Here is a 27,783-nt window from a genome sequence, read left to right as displayed (position 1 = left end):
CCGCCCGCCTTGGCCTCCCAAAGTGCTGGGATTATAGACATGAGCCACTGTGCCTGGGCTGTTCTTTCCACCTACTAAATATATCTCAAGTCTCCTTCCTCCTCTTTTCAACTCTAAAATTACTCGTTTCATGTAGGCCCTTTTAATCTTTAATTAGGTGACTCTAGCAAAAGCCTCGCAGCCAAGTCCCAGCTGACTTTCCTCCCTCTGATCTCCTTCCACTGCCATCCATCCTATACGACCCCAAGAATTATCCTCAAACACAGGTTTATTCATTCAATGAGGAAATATCTATCAAGTGCCTCCTGTGCTGGGTGCTATGTTAAAAGCTCCATCACAAAATCTCCCCTAACTCCCAGGTTGGTTAAGTGTTCCTCCCCTGTGCTGCTCTCACAGCCTCATATTATGGTGAAATGATACTTAAATACCAGTGATGCTTTGTGTCTGTCTCTCTTAATACACTTAAGCTCCCAGAGGGCAAGGCCCGTTCATGTTTTATTCATATTTGTATTTAATACTTTGCAAATTGTAATACCACGACCTTGGGCCATGGCCATCACTGCTGGCTGCTCGGTGAGTGTGGGCTGAATTGCTGTATATATCGGTCTTTGTCTCAGTCAGCTTGGGCTGCTGTCACCAAATGCCATAGACAGGGGGCTTTAACAACTCACATTTATTTCTCATGGTTCTGGAGGCTGTGAAGTATAGGATCAGGGTGCCAGCATGGTTCTGGTACGTTCTGGGTGAGGGCCCTCTTCTGGGTTACAGACAGCCAGCTTCTTTTTTTTTTTTTTTTTTTTTTTTTTTTTTTTTTTTTTTTTTTTTCAGATGGAGCCTTGCTCTGTTGCCCAGGCTGGAGTGCAGTGATGTGGTCTCCACTTACTGCAACCTCCGCCTCCTGGGTTCAAGTGATTCTTCTGCTTCAGCCTCCCACATAGCTGGGATTACAGGTGCCTGCCACCACACCTGGCTAATTTTTTGTATTTTTAGTAGAGACGGGGGTTTCACCATGTTGGCCAGGCTGGTCTCGAACTCCTGACCTTGTGATCCGCCTGCTCGGCCTTCCAAAGTGATAGGATTACAGGCAAAAGCCACCGTGCCTGGCCCCAGCTTCTTACTCTAACCTCACATTTATCAGAGCTCCACTTTCAAGACCCTAATCACCTCCCAAAGACCTCACCTCCTAATACCATCACACAGGGGCTTTGGGTTTCAACATACTTATTTCAGGGAGACACAAGCATTCAGTCCATATCAGTCCTCATTCTGTATCTTGAAGCTACAGAAGTTAAATCTAATTATTCCTTTACCTTATGGTCCTTAAAGTATTCAAAGAGAGCTATTGAATCCCCCGAATCTGCTCTTCTCCAGCCGGGACGTTATTAGTTCTTCACCTACCATGAATTTCAATCTGTTCCCTCCAGACAGGCCCTGGTTTGTCAATTGCCTTTGAAAGTAAAGCTTCCACAACAGACTCAAGCACACCAGGCATGGTTGTGAACATTACAGAGTAGCACATATCTCTCTCTTCCCTTTGTAGGCACGATTCCTTTAAATATGCAGTTTCAGATCACGCTTGGAAAGCCAGTGCACACTACTGGGTTCTAGAAAGTCAAGCAAAAGCCTGTAAATCTTCTTCTTGCCTTCAATGGCCTCTAACCAGAGATGACTTGTTCTCAACCTCCAATACCAAAGTATTCTTTCTCTCTCACCTTCTCCAGGCCTTGCCTCCCATAACTGCACAACACAAGCCCAGAGGCAAACACACAGACTCCTGCAAAGTCTAGGGCAATCACTGGGACATGAAGACTGTGTGTGGAGGCTGGGCAGCTAGGGTGCAGGGGGTGGGTCTTCTACTCTATGTGACAGCAATGGAAAGGCCCCTTGAGCCCAGAAAGCTCTTTTATTTTTTGTTAAAGAAGTTCTTCCAAATACGAACTTGAGAAATCTAGAAAAATATTTTGGGTTGTAAGATACGGTGGCTCAGGTAAGAACATTTTAATTTCCCCCATTGCACACCATGGTTTTGTTGGAAATAAATTTTTAGTGCCACAAAAGAAATAGCACCCAAACATAAATTTTCTCAGCAAGGCAATTTTACTTCTATAGAAGGGTGTGTCTCATGAATGGAGCAATGGCGAGAGCACACCTGAACAAGGGAGGGGAAGGGGTTCTTATCCCTGACACAGGTAGCTCCTACTGCTGTGACATTCCCCTGTTGGCTAGGGTTGGGCTGCACAATCTAAGCTAATTCCGATTGACTGTTTTAAAGAGAGCAGGGATACGAGCCAGAGTGGCAGGATGAGCAGTTTTTGCAGGAAAGACAGTTACAGAACAGGTGACTAAAGGTGACTCAGGTCAGAGCAGGTGACCAGGCGTGACTCAGGACAGAGCAAGTGACCAGAGGAATAGATGTGAACTACTGATTACAACTGGTAGGAAGGCTGTTTACTGAAACTAGGGGCAAGGAGACAAGGAGAACGAGGAAGTTAAACTTTAAAATGGAGAACAAAGAACTGAACATACTGACATACTGATTCTTTGAAGAGAAACTTAGAACTCACTGTATTTAACAGTTCTTTGCAGTACAAGCGCTGGCAGTGGCTTTAGAGGAAGAGTTTGAATTCTGGGTTTGAATCTTTGCTTTGCTACTTACTGCCTTACAAATCATCTCTAAACTTTTTTATTTTCCTTCCTACTGAATCACAAACACTATAAAGGCAGAGACAATGCTTAATTTATTGACCAATGTGTAGCCAGCACTTCTCATAGAGCTCAATATTTAATAGGTGCTAAATAAATATGAATGAGTGAATGACTATGTCATATATGACCTTCTTGACTTTATTATCCTAAGTTATCCTCATCTATAAAATGAGAATATTAATTGCATCTATTTTGTAGGGCTATTCTAGGGCGTAAGTGAAATAATCTACGTAAAATATTTAGCATGCAGTGAGAGTGCATGAAATGTTGGTTATTGTTATTATTATCAGTCAATCCATGAATTACATGTCAAATAGGGCAAGAAGAGAGGCAAAAAAGGGGGCATCAACAGGAGAGAGGCAAGTGCTGGATTGTTGGCTTACGTATGTTATGTTTTCATGAAGAAAAAGAAATGTGGCTATTTTAGAAGTGGTTTGGATGGTAAATAAATCCTTTGACTTTCTGCTGGTGCTTACATTTTAAAACTCTTTTTCCTAGGACCCTCATTAGAATCATAGAAAATGAATTCTGGAAAGGTAGGTCTTTATCAATACCTGGACAGTGCCTGCAGCCTCTACCTTATGGAAACTTTTTCACATCTCATTAGGGAGGCTCAGAGTTTAACAAACAGAAGAGATGCCTGGGAGTCATGGGTTTGGGCCTTTAGGTCATTAGTATTCAGGTGTCCTGGGTCTGTGAACTGTAAGCCTTAAAGTAGTCATTAACACTTCATGGAAATCCAGGAAGCACTGAACTTAGAACTGAAGAAGAATTTTGACCTGAGACTTGAAACAAATAAAAACAAACAAACAAACAAAAGAAACAGAAAAAGAAAATAGCACCTACAGTGAAAAAAAACCAAAAAGGAACTTTTACAATTTTAATAAAGATCCCTTTCTCGAAAGGAATTTGTAATGCAAAGATGATTTGACATCTGGATGCAAAGGTGATTTTGCAGATCTTCGATTCCATCTTTATAGATCCAGGTGAAAAGCATTAAGTCAGATTCTCCCAGAACCAACCTACTCCTTGAAAGTTAAGCATTTTTCAGAGTATATGAACTCTCCTGAATTCTAGAACTCGGTGCAGTACAGAAAGTCCCAATTCTTTCCTGGGGGGATGGAGGGCAGTGTATTCTCTTTTGAACCTGGGTTGCACAGAGGAAATTGCTCAAGGTAGAATGCAAGAAGAATTAGACTCTCATCAAGCCAGAGGCTTCTTTTCAGTTTATTTTAGGGCACATTGTTCAGGTCACCTGATAATCCTGCTCCCATAGGGCGGCTTATATATCTTCCATGTAAAAGGAGAACCTCAAATGCCTCAGTTATGCAGGCTTTGAAGCATTTATATGTAAGTTGCATGGTAGCCTTTGAATTGAGTCTAGGTAGGTTTTCAGCAAGATGCTACCAGCAATACTTCGGGGGCAACAACCTATGCTATGGTTACCATTTTGGAAAGGATTCTAGGGGAAGAGGCTTAGAAAATGGCATTTCCCCAGTTACAACATACTCTAGTGTAAACTGCAGAGAACTGAACGTCAAAACACAAAGGTTTGAGTTGTTTACAACCTGCAGGCTTTGGTCATATAACTTACCCTCTCTCAACCCCAATTTTCTCATCTTTAAAATGGGAATAATAACCAGGCATGGTGGCTCACGCCTGTAATCCCAACACTTTGGGATTTTAGGGCTGATGAGAAATAGAGTAATAGAGATAAAAATTCCATTTTGTTTTATTTGTTGTAAGAGCAACACTGGCTCTTACTCTCTGCCACATGGATGAGCTGGAAAGTGACAAAGAACTTACACTTATCACTCCGCCACTGCACACAAAAGCTGGAAAAGTCCCCTTAGCCTGTGACATCTTAGATTATAATTCTGATATTTTTCCTGGGAGATTATAACGAGTGCTTTGGGGTTGAATGTTGATTTTTAATAGTGAGATCTTCAAAAGTTTCAAGGGGAATGGCTAAACCAACTCTGGTACATCCATACCACGGAGTACTACTCCAGCAATAAAGAACAATCTGATGCTACACAAGGAGTGTTAGTCTGTTCTTGCACTGCTCTAAAGAAATACCTGAGATGGGCTAATTTATAAAGAAAAGAGGTTTAATTGGCTCACGGTTCTGCAGGGTGTACAGGAATCATGGCTGGGGAGGCCTCAGGAAACTCACAATCCTGGCACAAGGCAAAGAGGAGGCAGGCACATCTTACATGGCTGGAGCAGGAGGAAGAGACAGAAGGGAGAGGTGCTACCCGCTTTGAAACAACCAGATCTCGTGAGAACTCAGTCACTATCATGAGAACAGCAAAGGGGAAATCCAGTCCCATGATCCAGCCACCTCCCACCAGGGCCCTCTTCTAACACGGGACTACAATTCATCATGAGGTTTGGATGGGAACACAGACCCAAACCATATCATATGGCAATATGAATCTCAAAAAACATTTAGGCTGTGTGAAAGAAGTCTTACATAAAAGCATACATGTAGGCCAGGCATGGTGGCTCACGTCTATAATCCCAGCACTTTTGGAGGCCGAGGCAGGCAGATCATCTAAGGTCAGGAGTTCGAGACCAGCCTGGCCAGCATAGTGAAACCCCATCTCTACTAAAAATATAAAAATTAGTTGGGCATGGTGGCGGGCGCCTGTAATCCCAGCTATTCGGGAGGCTGAGGCAAGAGAATCGCTTGAACCTGGGAAGTGGAGGTTGCAGTGAGCTGAGATCAAGCCACTGCACTTCAGCCTGGGAGACAGAGTAAGACTCCATCTCAAAAAAAAAAAAAAAAAAAAAAAAAAAGGCATACATGTGATATAATTCTGTTCATGTACTAGTCATATACTAGAACAGGAAAAACGAATTTGTGGTGAAAAATCATCACAAAAGTGTCCTCTGGGGCTTGGCGGAGGGTCTGGAGATAGGAAGTGTTTGGAGGTGACATGCACTCAGATCTATAATTTACTTTGAATTGCAACAAGTACAACTATAAAATTGGATTAATGGACAGATACACAATAAGGCAAAAGTAGTGAAAAGTTAATTGTCAAATCTAGCTGCTGGTTATTCAAGTGTTTATTGTCCAGTTCTTTTAACTTTTCTATAGGTTTGGAAATTTTATACGATATTTAAAATATACAATTTCAGAAAAAGGCCCAGTGTGGTGGCTCAGGCCTATAATCCCAGCACTTTGGGAGGCTGAGGCAGGCAAATGACTTGAGGTCAGAAGTTAGAGACCAGCCTGGCCAAGGTGGTGAAACCCCATTTCTTCTAAAAATACAAAACATAAGCCAGGCGTTGTGGTGCACGCCTGTAGTCCCAGCTACTCGGGAGGCTAAGAATCTCTTGAACCTGTGAGATGGAGGCTGCAGTGAGCTGAGATCCCACCACTGCACTCCAGCCTGGTCAACATAGTGAGACTCTATCTAAAAAAACATTTCAGCAAAAACTCTATTAATATTTTTAAAAAGCATAAGAGGAGATCTGATTTAGTGCTTTTGGTGATGCAATATTCTTGTAGGCACTGAATATCCTCAGAGAAATTATTTGCCAAAGGTAAATGAGAATTTATTATGTTGCCTTTTCTCAAAATGCTGGATAAAAGAGCCATTACAATTATATACAAGTAAGAATTTCTGAATTTGCAATATGTCACACAAATTTTTATCAAATTAAACGTATAATTAAAAACGACTTAGTATCATGTTTTTGACTACATACCATTTATTTTCATCTTTTTCTTTTTTTAATCTCCATGAACCATCTTTTTTAAACGGTAGGTTGTAAAATACAAAAAGAAACAATAAATGGGCGACAGAATCCAATTAAGAAGGACATACTATTTTAACGAATATTGTAACTTATTTAAGTTAACTGATAAGAAGTATTATTAAAAACCTTAACTTTGAGGTGCAAATGTCACCTTACTTTTCAGGCCTTGAGAATTATTGGAGTTTAGAAGACTAAATTTTAGATGACCTTGACAAATTAGAGCATTGTATTTTTTCAAAAGGGCAAAATTCTGTAAAAACATGTATGGAAGCTTACTCTTAAGGACCAAACTAATAATACAAGTGTGGGCTGAGGACGGACTATTTCTAATGACTCACTACCATCAACATTTCTTTTGAATATTCACTGACTCTTGTCTTATGACTGGATCCGGCTTGGATACAGATTTTTCAGTAATATGGAGAAATAAGTTGAGGTTTAAAGATAAATGAGATGACTAAAATCATGGAAAACTGGTCGTATGAGGAAAACCTGAGAGAAGGGAAAATTCTGTAAACTCTTCAAGACTGAAAAAGGCTAAAGCTTTGCCTGATTTCCATTTTCAAGTACGTGAAGTATTTTTATAAGGAGATTCTATGAAAACCTAACAAGGAAAATGGATTTACATTAAAACATAGTTGCATTGTACAAATGCAGAAATCTCTCTGATTTTAAGGTTGATTAAACCCTGGAATAATTATCAAGAGACTTTAAGGAGTCTACATCGTTGGAGAATTGAAGAAATGAAATATGAATTCTAAGTAGTTCTGCATGCATCTGCCAGAGGTTGGGGGTTAACTCAGATGATCCTTGAAAGCACTTCCTAGGTCTACATTCTAATAATAATGTTTCACTCCATGGTAATCATTTTGAAATATAGCTTGGTATTAATTTATGCTTCTCTGGGCTTTCTATAAGGAATGGCAACTTTAAATTTGCCTCAGTTAAAAATTCACTGTATTAGATATTTCTTTTTTATTGGACTTATAATAAATGATTATGTATTGTTTTAGTGACTGTGATACTCTTCTTAACTTAGTTTCTGTATTTTATAATTATTATAAAATTAAAATGAATCCTCTCATTTTTTGTTTTTAGTGTTATAACAGTATTATCGGAAGAAACTTTGTATTTTTAAAAATGTTACATTCATGAGCATTTTCTATTGATAAGAAGGTTCCTACCTGAGTATAAGTATGTTTAACTGCTTTGCCATTGATCTTGCCAAGTCACCATGCTACGATCCAGGGCCAGTTAGAAGTCTAGTGAGATTAAAAAAAAAAAAAAACTACCAGGTGCAGTGACTCACGCCTGTAATCCCAACACTTTGGGAGGCTGAGAGCGCAGATTACTTGAGGCCAGGAGTTCAAGACCAGCCTGGCCAACATGGTTGGACCCTGTCTTTACTAAAAATACAAAAATTAGCTGGGCATGGTAGCAGGTGCCTATAGTCCCAGCTACTCAGGAGGCTGAGGCAGGAGAATTGCTTGAACCTGGGAAACAGAATTTGCATTGAGCTAGATTGTGCGACTGCACTCCAGCCTGAGGGACAGGGCAAGACTCTGTCAAAAAAAAAAAAAAAAAAAAAAAAAATTGGCTTTTGTTGCAATTGCTTTTAATGTTTTTGTCATGAAGTATTTGCCCATGCCTATATCCTGAATGGTATTGCCTAGATTTTCTTCTAGGGTTTTTATGGTTTGGGGTTTTACATTTAAGTCTTTAATCCACCTTGAGTTCATTTTTGTATAAGGTGTAAGGAAGGGGTCCAGTTTCCGTTTTCTGTATATGGCTAGCCAGTTTTCCTGGCACCAGTTATTAAATAGGGAATCCTTTCCCCATTGCTTGTGTTTGTCAGGTTTTTTGAAGATCAGATGGTTATAGATGTGTGGTGTTATTTCTGAGGCCTCTATTCTATTCCATTGGTCTATATATCTGTTTTGGTACCAGTACCAGGCTGTTTTGGTTACTTTAGCCTTGCAGTGTGAAGTCAGGTAGTGTAATGCCTCCAGCTTTGTTCTTTTTGCTTAGGACTGTCTTGGCTATATGGGCTCTTTTTTGGTTCCATATGAAATTTAAATTAGTTCTTTTGAAGATTGTCAGTGGTAGTTTGATGGGAATAGCATTGACTCTATTAATTATTTTGAGCAGTATGGCCATTTTCACAATATTGATTGCTTCTATCCATGAGGATGTAATGTTTTGTCATTTGTTTGTGTTCTCTGTTATTTCCTTGAGCAGTGGTTTGTAGTTCTCCTTGAAGAGGTCCTTCACCTCCCTTGTAAGCTATATTCCTAGGTATTTTATTCTCTTTGTGGCAGTTGTGAATGGGAGCTCATTCATGATTTGGCTCTCTGCTTGTCTATTGTGGGTGTATAGAAATCCTTGTAATTTTTGCACATAATTTTAAACTACAGAGCTTCTGCATGGCAAAAGAAACTAGCATCAGAGTGAACAGGCAACCTACAGAATGGGATTTTTGCAAACTACCCATCTGACAAAGGTCTGATATCCAGGATCTACAAGGAATTTAAACAAATGTACAAGAAAAATGAAACAACCCCAGGATGTGAACAGACACTTCTCAAAAGAAGACATTTATGCAGTCAACAAACATGAAAAAAAGCTCATCATCAATGGTCACTAGAGAATGCAAATTAAAACCACAATCAAATACCATCTCACACCAGTCAGAATGGCAATTGTTAAAAAGTCAAGAAATAGCACATTGGGAGGCTGAGGCAGGCAGATCACTTGAGGTCAATAGTTCGAGACCAGTCTGGCCAACATGGTGAAACCCTCTCCCTACTAAAAAAAATTAGCAAGGCCTGGGTGGTGCACACTTGTAATCCCAGGTACTCAGGAGGCTGAGGCAGGAGAATCGCCTGAACCCAGGAGGCGGAGGTTGCAGTGAACCTGAGATCAAGCCACTGCACTCCAGCGTGAGAGAGAGTGAGACTCTGTCTCAAAAAATAAAAAAATAAAGTCAAGAAATAGATGCAGTTGAGGCTGTGGAGAAATAGGAACGCTTTTACACTGTTGGTGGGAATGTAAGTTAGTTCAACCATTGTGGAAGACAGTGTGACGACTCCCCAAGGATCTAGAACCAGAAATACCATTTGACCCAGCAATCCCATTACTGGGTATATAGTTAAAGAAATATAAATCATTCTACTATAAAGGCACATGTACATGTATGTTTATTGCAGCACTGTTTACAATAGCAAAGACATGGAACCAACGCAAATGCCCATCAATGATAGACTGGACAAAGAAAATATGGCACATATACACCATTGAATACTATGCAGCCATAAAAAGGAATGAGATCATGTCCTTTGCAGGGACATGGATGAAGTTGGAAGCCATCATCCTCAGCAAACTAACACAGAAACAGAAAACCAAACACCAGATGTTCTCACTCATAAGTGGGAGTTGAACAATGAGAACACATGGACACAGGGAGGGGAACATCTCACACTGGTACCTGTTGGGGGTAAGGGGAGGACAAATATCTAATGCATGTGGGGCTTAAAACCTAGATGACGGGTTAATAGGTGCAGCAAATGACCATGGCACATATATACCTATGTAACAAACCACCTTGTCTGTATATGTATCCTGGAATTTAAAGTAAAATAAAAAAAATTAAAAAGAAATTAAGATAAGATTAAAGGAAGGACAAAAAAAAAAAAAAGTAAGAAAGAGAATCAGTCCCAATCCTTAAGGGATTTAGAGCCTGGAGGAAAAATAACAAAGTCATCTTTGTGAATAATCTTCTTTTTGAAAGTCAGTCTGACAAAATCCTCTTTTGCATCATCCATTGTGGTGTCTATTTTAAGTTTCTTAATCTTATACCTTGGCTTCCTTTTCATTCTTTTCCTTTGCAGAGCAAAACTTGCTTCCTGCTGTGATGCTGTTCAAAACTTTGTTGTTTCTCAGAATAACACTCCAGTTGGGACTAACATGAGTTACGAGGTGGAAAGCAAAAAGAAAATCCCAATTAAAAAGAACATTTTTCATATGTTTCCAGTGGTGAGTAAAGATTTGTGGTGGGTTATTTGTGTTACCATTCCAGGTGAATTTTCTTTTACTTTAAGCTGTAACTTACAATTATGATGGAATTAATTAAAATACCATATTGTTATGTTGTATAAAATTTGGATAGTGGGCCATTTTTTAAAAGGGCTGTTTTGAATGCAGTGTGGCTCTGTAGGGAAGGATTATTTATATCTTAAATGATAAGCTCTTCCAGTCCTGAGTCTTCCAGACTCTTCTTCGAATGAGATGAGACGCTTGGGCTTCCTGCTTAGTAATCACTGAGGCGTGTGAAGACGGCCATTTTTCACCTCAAATAAGATTCTTCCAATTGTCAGTTATGGTGACTAAATCAATTTCTTCACAAGGAACGGTGCGTTTATGTGGCTCATCTTTGGAAAGTAAATAGGTGAGATTTATAGTCAATAAACGTACCCACCATAAGATAGAGATTGTTGTCTGCTATGTTCACTGATATATCCCAAACCCCGAGAACATTTCCCAGTACGTATGTGCACTCACTACCTATTTGTAAAATTAGAAGAACGAGTAATGATATGATAAAAAGCCACTTCACACAGTGAGGAGAAACTCGACCCTTAATACAAATCCTCACGGGGAAATTTTGGTTCTGAGGAACATAAACATCTCATTGCTTCTAAACATACGCTCTCCAGCATCTTTCTACGATTCTATTACAAAGCAATTAGACCATGTCAAGGTGGTCAAAACGGGATTCCTCTACATATGCAGTACACTAACTGTAGGATATGAGATTCTTTTTTTTTTTTTTTTTTTTTTTTTTTTTTTTTGAGACAGAGTCTTGCTCTGTACCCAGGCTGGAGTGCAGTGGCGCGATCTCGGCTCACTGCAGGCTCCGCCCCCCGGGTTCACGCCATTCTCCTGCCTCAGCCTCCCAAGTAGCTGGGACTACAGGCGCCCAACACCACGCCCGGCTAGTTTTTTGTATTTTTTTAGTAGAGACGGGGTTTCACGGTGTTAGCCAGGATGGTCTCGATCTCCTGACCTTGTGATCCGCCCGCCTCGGCCTCCCAAAGTGCTGGGATTACAGGCTTGAGCCACCGCGCCCGGCCGGATATGAGATTCTTACAGTTTTTTTTTGTTGGAACTTTGACCTCTTTCAGTTAATTTTTGTTGCTTATGTAAGTTGTTCCAATTTTTTTTTTTATGTTAGGATTCAGAGGAAGAATAACTTGTTGAGTATGAGTGAGAAATAAATAGAAAATGATAGAGAAAAAATACTGTATATTTTCTGGAAGAAAAAGGGGACAAAAAATATAACTCATAAAGCATTCTCATGATGCTCTGAAATGACCAGTGATTGAAAAGATGATAAGGAAAGAGTATTTATCTTCCCTATCAGGGAAAGCCTTGGAAAGTTTGACAGTGAACCCTTCCATTCATCCATTCAGGTTTTGCCAGTGTCTGCCATGTTTTCCACTGACCAGAACAGAGGAGCAGCAACTACTTTACCCTCATTTGACCCTTTGAAAGGATTAACTTAATATAGGCCTGATAATTATGTATGCCACCGGGAACTGCATCCACTTTCCAAATTTATACTGTTTTTTTTTTTTTTTTTTTTTTTAAACTGAGGAGAGGAAATTCTGCAGTCAATACAGCACCAATTGCAGCGCCAGGTCTCATTTTTTTGTGTTGCTCCAGCTTCTCCTTTCGTGGACGGGGCTCGTGGTGGAGATGTCCTCTTTGCCACTTTGCTTTACTCTGCCCTTCTGCATGCAACTCTCCGGAACGAACTGCTGGGCACAAAAGAAGATCGCATTAAGTGTTTTGATGAAATGATGTGGAGCCACTTCCTCCACAAACTTTGCTAAGTTACTTGCAGAGAAAAAACCAAAACTTGATTTTCAACCAGAGTGGGCAATGAGCAGGCAGTGGAGTGTGCAAATTTGCATTTTCTTAGGAGGTTTATTTAAGGAAATGTTGAGGTTTGTAATTTATTTAAATTCATATGGAACATGAGATACTAAAGCATATAGATGTTTTCCTCCCAGTTGACCAAGAAACCAGAGAAAAACATTCATTATTGTGAGTGCATAATTTGAGATATGTTTCCTTCAGTAATCTTTTCTATTTTATACCATAAAGAGCCTATTTGCATTTTTCAATCCTACCCTATCTATAAAATTCAGAATTTATGGTGGCACCATTTAGTAGATACTGGCTGAAGACATCTTGAGCTAGAAGTTCGGTGACATGAAATAGCCTGAGGTATCTGGGAGCCATTCATTTAAGAGCCAATCACTGCTAGCCATTGCAGATATAACAAGGAATAAGATACATAATTATACATCATTAAGTTATCATTTTAACCCATGGAATTGTGAGAAACAATAATGTGTAGTGGTTTAGAGCAGGTACTCTGGGGCAAACTGTCTGGGTTCCTATCCCAGTTCTGCCACTTTCTGTCCGTTACTTGGACTCATGCCTCCATTTTCCCATCTGTAAAATACTCAAAAGGTCGCTGTGTAGGTTAAATGTGCTAATAAAGTATGTATTTGAAATAGTGTCTCTTGCTTAAAAAGCGCAATATGACTTTTACGTTTCAAAGACAAACCTACAAAGAGAGTTGTACTGAAACCGAGTTTCTTTGCTAGTTGGGCAGCTCCCAGAGCCAGCATCAGGGGCAGACAGCAGTCACGGTGGTTCTGGGGCATCTTCTGTCACTCTGGGCTGCTCAGAACCACGTCGGCCCTGGACTGTTGCCAGTGGGGCTGCTAAACTGACTTTGGCAAGGGTGAAGTGCCTTGATTTCATAACCTTTGCCAAATTCAGTGGCGTCAATACCCCCATCCTGGACATTTTTTAGTAACCAATGGTTTAAAAAACCAACTCACAAAATTCCTGAATATTTACCAGTGGCCCCTTCAATGCTTACAGGCCAGGGTCAGGTTCGTTCTGCGCACGTGCAGTCAATTAATTACTGTGATACCGGTTTTGCAAAAGAAATAAGATTTATTCACAAAGCCACCTTTTTGTGTGAAGGGTGAAGAGCTTGTTGAAGTGTGTGAAGTGTGTGTGTGAAGTGTGTGTGTGTGTGTGTGTGTGAAGGTGGGAGAGCTTGTTGAAGGCCATGAGATGGATATTGAAAGCTGTGCACATTGCACTACACAAGATCGGGAGGGAAAAATGAGAGGAAATTAATAAACAGCCTCTGTATAAAATGATAAACAGCCTCTCTGCTCTCAAGGACTTACACCTTAATCCTACGGACAAAATCGGTAGATCAGGACCTCGTCACTGGGAAGCATGAGCTGGCACCCCAACTGTGGGCTCGAGGTCACATTATTACTTTATGGAAGGTGACCAGGAAAGGGAAAGTACGCCATTGAATCGAAAAGTTAGATTTCGAGACTGCAGAGAACTTGGGGAAAATAGGAAACCTTCTGGGGTAAGCAGGCCGGGTCCTAAAAGGAATAAAAAAGATTCAGGTCTTGGAAATTAATGTGAAATATGTCAGTCCAGTTGGTAGACCTCCCTGAAGCACGCTGGCTGGTCATTCGCAGAGACGGCAGGCATAAATCTAATGCCTTACTGAGCCTGAAGGTCTAACTATTTAAGAAGCACAGGAAATTTTTGCTAAATCACCTATTAATTTTATGCCTTAGAATAGATTTAATGCTGCTTCCTAATTTCTTTATTTTCTCTTTCTTGCTGAAAATGTCCTTGTTTATCAGAAAGGCAGAATATGGGGTTTTGCCATTCTAATTTTTTTCCTTGATTATGTGATGAAAAATACATGACACTGTATTTTGTATTATTACATTATGCCGTGTATTCTATGCTGTCTATTTCTCTCAAGAGAAATGAAACTTAGGTTCACATAATGATTTATTTTATTTTATTTTACTTATACATTTTTTTTTTTTTTAATTTAAGAAACAGGGTCTTGCTCTGTCACCCAGGCTGGAGGGCAGTGGTGCAATCATGGCTCACTGCAGCCTGGAACTCCTAGGTTCAAATGATTCCCCTACCTCAGCCTCCCAAGCAGCAAAGACTACTGGTGCTCTTCACCAAACTCAGCCAATTTTTCTACTTTTTGTAGAGACAGGATCTTGCTTTGTTGCCCAGGCCCATCTTAAACTCTTGGCCTCAAGTGACCTTCTCACCTCAGCCTCCCAAAGTGCTGGGATTACAGATGCGAGCGACTGCACCCGGCTGGTTTTTTGTTGTTGTTGTTTTGTTTTGTTTTTGAGACGGAGTCTCATTCTATCGCCCAGGCTGGAGTGCAGTGGTGCCATCTTGGCTCACTGCACCCTCCGCCTCCTGGGTTCAAGCAATTCTCTGCCTCAGTCTCGAGTAGTTGGAATTACAGGCGCCCACCACCACGCCCAGCTAATTATTATTATTTTTTTTTCTATTTTTTGTAGAGTCGGGGTTTCACCATCTTGGCCAGGCTAGTCTTGAACTCCTGACCTTGTGATCCACCTGCCTTGGCCTCCCAAAGTGCTGGGATTACAAGTATGAGCCACTGCACCCAGTCCCAGCTGATTTTTTATACTAAGTCATAGTAAGTTGATTAGCAAACTGGGCTGCTGCTTTTTCTTGTTCTTATTCTTCTCCTTAGCATGTAAAAAAGTTAAGTTACTAGAATTAAGCTGTTGTCTATGGTTCTAAAATTAACGGTATTTCATGGTAGTTTTCCACTTTCTCCTGCTAGTCCCAGCCTTTTGTGGAGTACCCTTATAATCAGTGTGCAGTGGTCGGAAATGGGGGAATTCTGAATAAGTCTCTCTGTGGAGCTGAAATAGATAAATCCGACTTCGTTTTTAGGTAAGATCTGTCGAATTGGTTTCTTTGAAACAAAAGATCAGCTGGGTATTTCAGAGGGGGACAGTGTAAAGATATCCTTTGTATATTATCACCTTTGAGCTCTGTTACAAAAGTCTACTAATTACCCGGGAAGTTTTTCCTGGAGTGTTATATGGGTCATGAGTTCCTCAGAATGTCAATACCAGAAGAATCAAAATGTGCTATGTTTATATATGTTCAGGAAACCCTGGGTGAAGTTGTGGTGAAAGAGGGTTTGGTACTGCAGGAACTTTCAGAGCGTTCAGCGCGTTCATGGGTACCTTGGCTACCTTGGGAGGACTCCGGAGGGCAGCATGTCCCAGACTCACCTGACCTTGAAGATCTTTTTTTATTTGTTTGTTTTTGTTTTCATTTAACAGAGCATTTCAAGGATGTTTTGTTCTTAGACAACACTTGGGAAAATGCTGATCAAGACGTTTTACAGCCATACAAACTATATCATTATTTCGTTTTCTGGCTTGCAATTTAAAAAACAAATTTGTACTGCTTCTAAGTTCTGGTCTTTTAAAATGTTTTCTATCTGAGTGTCAGCTAGCATGCAAAAATAGAAACAAAATGGTTTTCATGCGTTCCTTGTACTAATAAGCCATGCCAAAGCATCTCCACTCTCTCAGTGTAATGGAAAGGTAATTCATCCGTCTGAGAATGGGTTTCAATTGAAATGCACCTTTTTAGAGAGTAAGTGGCAGTCTGGTTCTTCCTGTTTTAGGAGCACTGACTTCATACATCACAGGAGATGCTTTGATCCTTCTTGATTTAAAGCTGCCCTTTTAAGCAACTGAAAAAGAAACACGGTTTCTAGTAAACAGCTCCCTCCCAATTTTAATCTCATTTTTAAATTTTGTGCTGAAGGTAATGATAAAGCCACAATAGACCTGACAGTGCAACAATTATTGAATATGGTCTTCCTGATTGGTGTTAAAATGGCCAATATCTGAATGGTTTACGCATTTTGTTCAAGTACTCAGTGTGAAAAAGCCATAAGGAAGATAATTCTTCTTGCAGTAGATTTTTTATAGGCTTAAAATTCCCGAAACATCTGTGATGAGGATCAGGCCTAACCATTCATTATACTTTATAGCAAGTATAGGTAATACAATAAGTTTTGATTTAAAACCCAGAAGAAAAATATCTCAGCAGATATTTCATTTATAATTCTAAAATAACTGTTTCCTAGATTCCACATTTGCTGATGTCAGGTATTTTCTTGAATATAGAATTTCCTTTAAAGCTAGCCATTCGAACTGAAAGGCAAAATGAGGGCTGAATGTGTTTGGTGTCATTAAAATATATTTAATTTTTTTAAGCCTGTACTTATTTTGGTGCTGCATGTTGATAGTTCATAAAGCAAACTTTATTTTTCATTTCAAAAGATATGGAGCCATGAATTAAGTGTGTGAGGAACAAAAATAGGCAATGACTATATATACTACTGCTATATATGACAATACTAGTATATATACACATATATATTACAGTAGTAATATATTTAATCACATATATACTGTAGTATACTGTAATACATATGATCTAGTAGTATTTATATATTACATATTACACACATGTATAATAAATATATAATACTGTATTATATATAGTATATAATATATTGTATATTGTATAATATGCAATATATAATTGTATATTGTATAATATGCAATATATAATAGTATATTGTATACTATATAATACAGTATTATATGTAATATAATATATATTACATATGTACGTATTATATAATATATGCATACATATTATACATCTATAATAACATAGATACATATATTTTGTATAAAATTACATAACAGGATATAGAATTATGTATAATGTATACATGTATTACATGTTATATATACATATTATATAATAAATAAAATTATATAACAGTATTATGTGTTATATATGTATAATATGGATATACATTATAAGTACATATTATATATGCATGTTATATATAATACACACACATATTACATATTATATATACATGTTATATATAATATATGAATATTGCATAAATTATGCATATACATATATAACATATAATGCTGTTATGTAATTTAAATGTAATATATATGTATATACATATAATACATACCATGACCTATACTACTGTTTGTGTGTGTGTGTGTGTGTGTGTGTGTGTGTGTGTGTAGTCTATATTCAGGAAAGTACCTGGCATCAGCAAAAGTAGAATCTAGAAACATGGGCATTTATTTTAGACTCATAAATTAAATATATACTGAGATATTTTTCTTTTAAGTTTTAAGCCAAAACTGATTGTATTTCCTCTATAAAATACCCCTCTCTATGGAGTCTTCTATGATATTCTACTAGAAATCACTTTTGATTATTCAAAAGAATATGAGACTGTTCTAGAAAGGACATTTGTTATGGGAGGCCCACTAGCGAGGTCACTTTTATGCCCTAGTACCTATGATTAATCTTTATCATTTAATATTTATTAGTAATATTTGATTCATATTTATTTTACCAAGGTGCGGTATTTATTTTATTTTCTGACATAGCTTTCATATCAATGAGGGAAAGTCGTGTTTCATTCATTCATGTGTTTTACAGGACATGGTACGACTCATTTCACCTTCAGTCATGTTATAAACCACATCAATTTTGAACAGCCTTCCTTAGGAAGCACTCAAAGATGCTCCCTTCTTATGTTTAGCCTTACTACTTGAAATTCAGTAAATGATATTTAGAAAGTCATAACCAATTTTTCCTTTTTTGTGACAAGAATATAATTACTCAAAATTAGAATTCTTAATTTGTTTTCCAATTTGAAAGCAAATTAGTACTCAAAGGAAGATGAGAACATCAGTATGAAAACATCACTATAAGAATATTAGGATTTTATTTATTAACACCGTAATTTGGTGACAAAACTATCCACATGGGAATCGGGAGGTTTTGATTTTTTAATGTAGTCTTTGCTTCTGGTAGACCGTATAACTTTAGTCACAGTACATCAAGGTTTTAAGAATATGCAAATTGGTGATCATACCACTATGGGAACATAATCAATAGAAATAATATAAATAACAATTTTAATAAAAGGATTGGGAACTCTTCTAAATTTAGACAAGGTGTAATTGTCATTTCTGGTTTTGATACTTATAAAAGTGATTATCCATATTGAAAGCATTGATCAAATTTGTATATTTTAGCTGGGCACAGTGGCTCACACCTGTAATCCCGACACTTGGGCGGGCCAAGGAAGGTGGATCACTTGAGGTCATGGGTTCAAGACAAGCCTGGCCAACATGGTGATACCCTATCACTACTAAAAATACAGAAATTAGCTGGGTGCATGCCTTTAGTCCCAGCTACTCAGGGGGCTGAGGCAGAAGAATTGCTTGAACCCAAGAGGCGGAGGTTGCAGTGAGCCCAGATAGCACCACTGCACTCCAGCCTAGGCAACAGAGTGAGACTCTGTCTCAAAAAAAAAAAAAGTGTGTATTTTATACAACATTGAAATGTCAGCTAAGAACTGAGTAATTACTAAAGTAAATAATTTAAAATAGAAACTAGATGGATTCTGAGGGTCTCTTAATAGCAATGATTTCTCCAACATAAGGACAATTATTTTATAGATGTGTGTGTGTGTGTGTGCGCGCGCGCGCATATGTGTGTATACAATCTTTTTTCTACAAGTTCTATTTTGAAAATGATTTTCTTTTCAAATTTCAGGTGTAACCTCCCCCCAACCACAGGAGATGTTAGTAAAGATGTTGGCAGTAAAACAAATCTTGTGACTATAAATCCTAGTATCATAACTCTGAAGTAAGTAGCTGCAAGTTACGTAACTGATCAAGAACATTTTTTCATTGTTCAATATGTTTCTCGGCTTAAGCACTAATCTTGTTGCTGAGACTGACTTGCAATACAGGTGGAATGAATTTTTGGAAAAATATATAAGAATTCATTTACAAATTGTGGCATTCTATCAAGGTTGTTGTTCATAAAAGTTATGACTCAGTTGTACTTCGAATGTCATAAGGTAATCAAATGAGAACATATTTATTTCTTCATCTCTTAACAATAATGAAGCCACTTTTTTCCATTTTCTTTTAGAGCGTTAGCATTACTCTTCTATCTTGGTAGCACTTTCTTGATAAAACTTACTCTATTTAGAAACTTCAGAGAGTTAGCGCTAAGACAACCTGGCAAAATACGGTTATCACGTTGGAGAGTTTATTACTAAAAAATAATTACCATCTTTCATTTATGCAACATAACTACCATAAAATTGTTGGTTAATGAATAATCTTATACAAAGTTTTTACTCCATTGTTTTCATCAAAAGTAACCGATAAGCATTAGTAATAGAATGTTTGTGCTAATAGTTATAGCATCTCTTGAAATAAAGTAAAATAAATATTGAACTTGCCTTTCAAAGCATATTTTCTAAACACTCACAATTATACTTACAAGGATACTAAGTTATTTAAATCATACATATAGTTACTACAATGTGTGGAGGAAATTTTCAAAAATAATCTATATGTATATCTATATTTGCATCTAGATATTTTAAGTCTTCCTTCCTTCCTTCCTTCCTTCCTTCCTCCCTCCCTCCCTCCCTCTCTCCCTTCTTTCCTTCCTCCCTTTCTTCCTTCTTTCTGTCCTTCCTTCCTCCCTCCCTCCCTTCCTCCCTCTCTTCCTTCTTTCCGTCCTCCCTCCCTCCCTCCTTCCTTCCTTCATTCCTTCCTACCTTCCTTCCTTCCTTCCTTCCTTCCTTCCTTCCTTCCTTCCTTCCTCTCTCTCTGTCTTTCTCTCTTTCTTTGTCTCACTTTGACACCCAGGTTAAAATGCAGTGGTGCAATCACAGGTCACTGCAGCCTCAAACTCCTGGACTCAAGGGGTCCTCTCACCTCAGCCTCCCAAGTAGCTGGGATTACAGGCATGCACCACTGTTCCCAGCTAATATTTTTATTTTTTATAGAGATGTGGGGCGGGGTCTTGCTATGTTACCCAGGCTGTTCTCGAACTCCTGGCCTCAAGTGATCTTCCCGCCCAGCCTCCCAAAGTGCTGACAAGCATAAGCCTCTGTGCCTGGTCTATTTTAGGTTTTCTAAAGGAAACTTATAATGAAATATGTGCAAAAGGTGCACAAATCATAAATGTGCAGCTCAATGAATTTTTAAAAATGTATTGATATGCATACTATGCTTGAAAAAATATTTTATCATTATACATTTGGAAGGTGTTTCAATAACAAGAAGCAACTTTAGGAAAAAATATCAAATAAGAATAAAAAATAATACAAGAAATATCTGTTCAGTAAGGGTATAGCCCAGTAAGAAAGTAAAAATTGAAAGGATTCCAAGAAAGAGAGATGAAGATCTAGCCATTGATATTGATGTAATGCTTACTTGAATGAGTTTTCTGAGTCCACACTTTATCTGTTTTATATACAGTATACAAATTGTTCAGTTTTTTGGCCAATGGTAAATTCAGCTTTATGTTATCAAAACTGCTACTTTGATTATTATTCTTGGGATTACTATAATTTTTTTTTTAATTTGGCAGATATGGGAACTTAAAGGAAAAAAGAGCCCTATTTCTGGAGGACATTGCAACCTATGGAGATGCATTTTTTCTTCTGCCAGCATTTTCCTTCAGGGCCAACACGGGTACCTCTTTTAAAGTGTACTACACGCTCGAAGAGTCTAAAGCAAGACAAAAGGTTCTATTTTTCCATCCCAAGTACCTGAAACATCTGGCCCTTTTCTGGAGAACTAAAGGTGTGACTGCATACCGCTTGTCCACTGGCTTGATGATCACAAGTGTTGCAGTGGAACTGTGTGAAAATGTGAAGCTGTATGGATTCTGGCCCTTCTCTAAAACTGTAGAAGACACACCTGTCAGCCATCACTATTATGACAACAAGCTACCTAAACGTGGCTTCCATCAGATGCCCAAGGAATACAGCCAGATCCTCCAACTTCACATGAAAGGAATCCTCAAACTGCAATTTAGCAAATGTGAAGTCGCCTAAACAAAGTATCTGAAAATGGGAATAATTTTAATATAATGCAGTAGGTGATTAACAGTGTCTCCAAACACCAAAGGAGGTGGCTACAGAGTATTCTAAGACGAGCCCCCAAATTTGGTTTGACCAAAGCTTCCCCACTCATTTTGCAATGATGGCAAGTAATTCAATCCTTCTAATCTTCATTTTTTTCTCCTTGTAATTTGGACACCATAATATCTGACTCATACAAATTTTTGTAATTTATGAAAATTAATTACATGGCCTTTGGTGTAAGGTAGGAACTCAAAGAATATTTCTTTGTTACTATTTATACCAGCCATCTCCACCTTCACCAGACCGATAATAAAAGCATGCTGTCTTGGACATCTCCTCTAAAGAGAATAGCTACATTACCAGTATCCATTGGATTTCTTTCTGTGGCAGGTCTCTATCAATAATATCCTTCCCATTTTTCTGCCTCAATGACTGTATACAAGAAAATTATACACTTAAACAAGAAATTCTTGATAATTCAGGAATGAAATTCTTCTCTGAGTATGGCAGTATGCCCGCTTCTGATTAAATTCACTTTTAATAGTAGCTGTGATGATATGTTGGTTGGATTTAAGCCGTTTATTTTCCTCTTCTGTCTACATTTTTTCATCACTTCATAATTTTATTTTAACTTCCTGCCTCATTCTTACACCTTTTTCTCTCTCACTTATACGTTGTACTTCAAGGACATGAACGGTTACAATACCCAGTCTTTGTTACCTGTTGTCTTGTCTGTGGGGTCACTCATTCAATTTTGTTTTAAAATAATTCAATAACTACTTCATGCCAGGCCCTGCACCAGGCTTTGTGAGAGGGTGAGAAGGATTATTGCCTCTCATAGGAGAAAACAGATGTGCATATCATTAATTATGATAGTGTATGATAAGTATTATAATGACAAAAACTATGAATAAAGTGCTACAAGGAACAGAAGCAGGGATAATTAAACCCATTTCAGTGGAATCTATTTCAATGTACAATAGTCTCCCCTAATCTGCAGATATGGGAAGACCCCCTGTGGATGCCTGAAACCATTGATGATATTAGGAATATATAATTGATTAGTAAAGGTAACAAAATATACTGAAATAAATATACAATGTGGGGACTTTGTATGTTATTTTAATAAAAATTACATATAGTTAGAACATTTAGAGCTTACTTAAGTTTTTTTCCCATATAATAGCCTATCCTGACTTAAATATTTTTCTGTAGAACATCAAAACAGAATCTCTAGTGTCACTGATATGGATTTCAGAAATATTCCAAATGGCGTGAGATCAAAGAGCATAATGATACCCATGTTCCAGTAAAAACTTAGGCTAAAAAAAATGTTTGCGGGTTTTCTTTTGTGGAGAAAATTGTAGACATTTCCACATTAACACATCTGAAGTTTCTGGTTCGACAGCTGTGTTGCCATCCTAAAGGCATATTTGAAATTTTACAAGAATCCTACCTAGATTCACATTAGCCAAAAATCTTTGTGTAAACAGACACCCAGAGATTTCATTAAGTGTGTTATAGTCAGAATTGGTGGTAATTAATCTACAGATCTGCAAAATAGTGTTCATAGCTTTTCTTTTTATTTTGATCTTGGTGGAAAAACTTGCAGTAACTCACCATTACAGAGCGACAAGAACTGTGACTCATGTTTTATTATTTACATAGCTGATGTGGTGTATTGTCGATATCCATATTCTGTCATATTTAGACACATTCATTGTGACACATATAACATGTGCATTGTTTTTACCTTTTTCTCAAGTGGGTCTGTAGTTGTGATTTCACAACAGATTGGGGTTGTTGGGCATTACTTAGAACTTTATAAAATACGATAGAACATGAATGTTGACAATATAACATATGGCTATGTAAACTGTAAAACATAAGTCACAGGTCTTTTTGTTCTGTAATAGTGAATTATTGCAAATTTTTCAAGAGCAAAACAAAAAGAAAAACTATCAATTGCATCTTGTAGATTTGTAGATTCACCACAACCAAGTCTGACTGTAACACTGTGTGTGTAATCAGCATAGCTTAAATGTTGTTAGATCTAATGTGATCTTCTGCTCTTAAAGCCCAAGTACAACCAAGGGCAACGAGAATGGAAAGTCTGAGTTCTGGTACTAGACAAGAGTAGCACTTTAGGCCAGGCACAACGGCTCACACCTATAATCCCAGCACTTTGGGAGGTCAAGGTGGGTGGGTAGCTTGAGGCCAGGAGTTCAAGACTAGCCTGGGCAACATAGTGATAACCCCTCTCTACAAAAAACAAAAAAATTAGCTCAGCATAGTGGTGTGCACTTGTGGACCCAGCTACTCGGGAGCTAAGGAGGGAGGATCACTGGAGCCCAGGAGGCAGAGGCTGCAGTGAGCTGGGATTGTACCACTGCATTCCAGCCTGTGTGACAGGGTAAGACCCTGTCTCAAAAAAAAAAAAAAAAGTAGTCCTTTAGTTAGGATTCTAGCTCATAATGCTACCTACTGCCAGTTTCTAAGAGAAATACTAGCTTGCTTGATTCTATTTTCCACTTGTAGTTCAGCCTCATTGAGTAATGAAACAGAATAACAAGATTCCAATATAATTTTCAGCCAAATCCAAAGGCAAGGCAGAAATATTCATTTAAATATATAGTCCATAGCACTCTGTGGTCCCGGCAAAGGGCTCCATGATCAATTACATCGTGTTAATTTTTGCACAGTATAATAATCCTCTAGCATCCTTGAAGTCTCTGGTGCTTTTCCCTTTGAACAAAAAGCAATGACAAACAGATCATGACTTTCACTAAAGGAGATTTCCCTCTTCATGTGAGTCCTAACCCAGTAACTGTGTGGGCTCTCAGCCAGGTAATCAGTCAAAAACTCTTTCTTTGAGGACTCTTTGTAGAATACAGAATTAAGCAGTAAATCAGACCTGTATTTATCTAACATGACATGGAAACACATTATTATGCCATTAAAAATTGGAAGTATTGTAGGAATTCATCTGATAGATCTGATGCACTTGATCTAATAAGATTACTTCTTTCTTTATACTAATAAAAAATCCACTTGAGGCTGCTAGGAGTGTTTAAGATGTCCTATTTACATGTGGCTTCAGAAGGCTGATCCCATAGTGAGGAACAGTGTCACCAGTACCCTCCTGAGGGTGGAAAGGCAAGAATATTTCTCATGCTCTTTCTTATTTGGGGTCATCACTCTTCCAGAAGCATTCAATTAAAAAAATGTGGGTGATATATGATAAAGATGCACCACTTATGTAATGGAGACAGGGCAAACCCTTTAGCAGATAGTATTGAAACACTGGCTCACTGCATGGAGAAAAATGCCTACATTGCACCATATAAAAAGTTGGACTCCAGAGGGATGAAAACGATGGATTAAAAAGAAAATTTTAAAGCTCATAGAAGAAAATGTAGAAGGATTATGTTTGAGATATGGGTGAGGAACTGTACTTCTTCAACATGACCCAAAAATATTTTTTTTAAAGAGTTGGGCTAAGAAAGGATAGTTATGACTATATTAAAATGAAAGATTTCTAGTCAGTGAATGACACCTTAAAGTTAATAGGCTGGGGACAGACTGAAATAGCTTTTAGTAATGCATAAAATTAATGACATTAATAGACATTCTAAGGAATTATAAATCAACAAGTAAAAGACAGGAAACTCAGTATAAAAATGAACAAAAGGTAAGAATGTGATTTACAAAGGGGAAAACTGAGTAGCTAATAAGAATAGGAAGTGATACTCAAATTTACCAGAAACCTGAGAAATGCACATGAAAGTGAGATACTATATCCATTGCATTGGTAAAAATTAGTAAGGTCATGGTGGAAGTATAAGCTGATTGAATCATTTTGGAAAGTAACCTACGAGTACTGAGTTAGTAAAATTCATCACATGTCTGTCCTATAGTCCAGTAATTGCACTTTTGGATATACAGCCAAGAGAATTTGTTCTGATCCGCACAAAAAAACAAGTACTAAGATATTTATTCTGTTATGGTTTGCGGTAGTAGACAATTGGACACACGGATGTCTGTTTCTTAGGAAGTCAGTGAACTAACTTGGCTGGATCCATGGTGTGGAATACAATATGGCAGTTAGAAGCAACTTACTGGACATATATAGAGAAATAAGGGTATATCTAAGGGTCTATCCTTAAAATTTAGCGTAAAGGGAAAACAAGAGCTTTAGCACAATGCCATTTAATTACATTAAAGCATATGCATGCATACATACAAACATATTCAAGGCTACATGTCAAATACAAGAAGGGTACCCATTAAGAAGAGAGTAATCGGAGTGGGTTTAGGGATAAAGAAGAAAAATACACATGTTCTTATATTTAATACAGCAAGCCTTTGACATATATATTCTTATACTCACATATGATATTCTTATTACTACACAAATAAATATAGAAGCTGACTCAAAATGGTAAGTAACTTACATAAGGTTGCATTATATATAAGAGCAGAGCTAGTATTCAACTCATATGTTTGACTCTAAAGTCAATATTATTTCCATTATGCAATTATAAAATGAAAAGAAAAATCAGGATTATCCCATGTCACTGACATGTAATAAACAGCACATATTTACGTACATGCAGATACCCATGAAATTGTCTCTCCAATTAAGACGATGTGTATGTTCATTACGCCAAAATGTTTTCTTGTGCTACTTTGTAATCCCTCCCTCTTCCTCCTCCCTGTCCATCCCACTCTGGTCCCCAGAAAATTCCTAATCTGTTTTTCTATAGACTAATTTACATTTTTACACTATAGACTGTTTACATTTTTTAGAATTTTATATAAATGGAATCTTACCATCTTTATTCATTTCTTGTCTTGCACTTTTGCTCGACATAATAATATTAAAATTAATTCATGTTGATTGTGTATCAGTAGTTTATGCCTTTATTTACTGAGCAGAATTATGTTATATGGATGTACCACAATTGGCTTATCCACTCACTTGTTGATGAACATTTCAATATCTCCTGGTTTTGGCTATCACAAATAAAGGTATCATGAACATTTATGTGCAAGTCTTCTTGTGAACATATATTTTTATTTCCTTGGGGCAAATATCTAGGATTGGAATGACTAGGTCACATGGTCCATGTATGCCTAACACTTTTAGAAAACTACCATGCTGTTTTACAAAGGGGTTGTAACATTTCATGTTCCTGTCAGTAGCCTATGCCAGTTGCTCTTGCCTGACATGTTTGACAAAATTTGGTTTGAGCAGTATTTAATTTTAGACAGTCTATTGGGTACACAGTTGTATCTCTGTATCTCATTGGGATTTGGATTTTCATTTCCCTTATGATTTTTTTCATGTGTTTATTTGACTTCCATATATCTTCTCTGATTAAGTGTCTGCTGAAATATTTTGGCAATTTTTAATTGGATTGTCATCTTATAAGTGACTCATAAAATATATTTATATATTCTAGATACAAGTCTTTTATTAGAATGTATTTTGCAACAACTTTCTCTGCCTTTTCATTTCGTTAACAGTGTTTTTCAATAGCTGAAGTTTTTAATTTTACTAAAGTCTAGTTTATTAATTTTTAAAATTTTATAGTTTGTGTTTTTGGTTTCAAACTTAAGAAATCTTTGCCAAACCCAAGGTAACAGATTTTCTCCTATGTTTTCTTTTGGAAGATTTATAGTTTGTTGTATTTAAGCCTATGAGCCATCTTGAGTTAATTATTTTTCATATGTGTTCATAGTGTAAGGTAAGAATTAAATCATATTTTTGCATATATCTGATCAGTTTTTCCAGCAGAATTTGTTGAAGAGATTTTTCCTTTGTTGTACTGCTTGGTACCTATATTGAAAATCAATTGATTTATATTTGTGTTTATTTATTTGTAGACTCTATTCTGTTTCACTGATTTGTCTGTCGTTATGCCAATATCATACCATTTTTATTAATGTAACTTTTTAAGTCTTGAGATAAAACTCCAATCTTAATTCTTTTTCAAAGCTGGTATTGGTTTTGTTTGTGTTTATGTTTTGCTTTTTACTATTCTGGAAGAATTTGCATAAGTTCAGCATTTTCTTCTTTACATTTGGTAAAATTCACCAGAGAAACCATCTGGCCTACAGTTTTCCTTGAGGGAAGATTTTTAATGTTGAACAATTTCTTTAATAGATGCGGGACCATTCAGACAGTCTATTTCTTCTTGAGTGAGATTTGGTAGTTTGTGTTCTTCAGGAAATTTATCTTCTTCATCAGAGTAGTAGAATTTATCTTAATCAAGTTGTTCATAATATTCCCTTATCTGTTAATATTGTGGAGTCTACAATAATCCCCCTATCTGATTTCTCACATTGGTCATTTGCGTCTTCTCTTG

The 27,783-nt window shown here is 37.5% G+C and overlaps 1 protein-coding gene across 1 annotated transcript in view; it reads left to right on the top strand.

The window, feature by feature from the left end:
• ST8SIA6 (ST8 alpha-N-acetyl-neuraminide alpha-2,8-sialyltransferase 6) overlaps positions 1-22,439 on the top strand; it is a 39,241-nt gene extending 16,802 nt beyond the window's left edge. The window contains exons 2-5 of the mRNA XM_008002399.3: positions 10,365-10,509; positions 15,215-15,327; positions 19,072-19,164; positions 20,914-22,439. Of these exons, the coding sequence (XP_008000590.2) occupies positions 10,441-10,509; positions 15,215-15,327; positions 19,072-19,164; positions 20,914-21,382 (744 nt within the window). The 5' untranslated portion in view covers positions 10,365-10,440 and the 3' untranslated portion in view covers positions 21,383-22,439. The remainder of the gene's footprint in view (positions 1-10,364; positions 10,510-15,214; positions 15,328-19,071; positions 19,165-20,913) is intronic.
• The last annotated feature ends 5,344 nt before the right edge of the window (positions 22,440-27,783 follow it).

The sequence above is a fragment of the Chlorocebus sabaeus genome, chromosome 9 (genome assembly GCF_047675955.1).
Source record: "Chlorocebus sabaeus isolate Y175 chromosome 9, mChlSab1.0.hap1, whole genome shotgun sequence".
Lineage (NCBI taxonomy): Eukaryota > Metazoa > Chordata > Mammalia > Primates > Cercopithecidae > Chlorocebus > Chlorocebus sabaeus.
The sequence above is the reverse complement of the archived record's forward strand: the minus strand, read 5'-3'. Positions and strand labels throughout refer to the sequence as shown.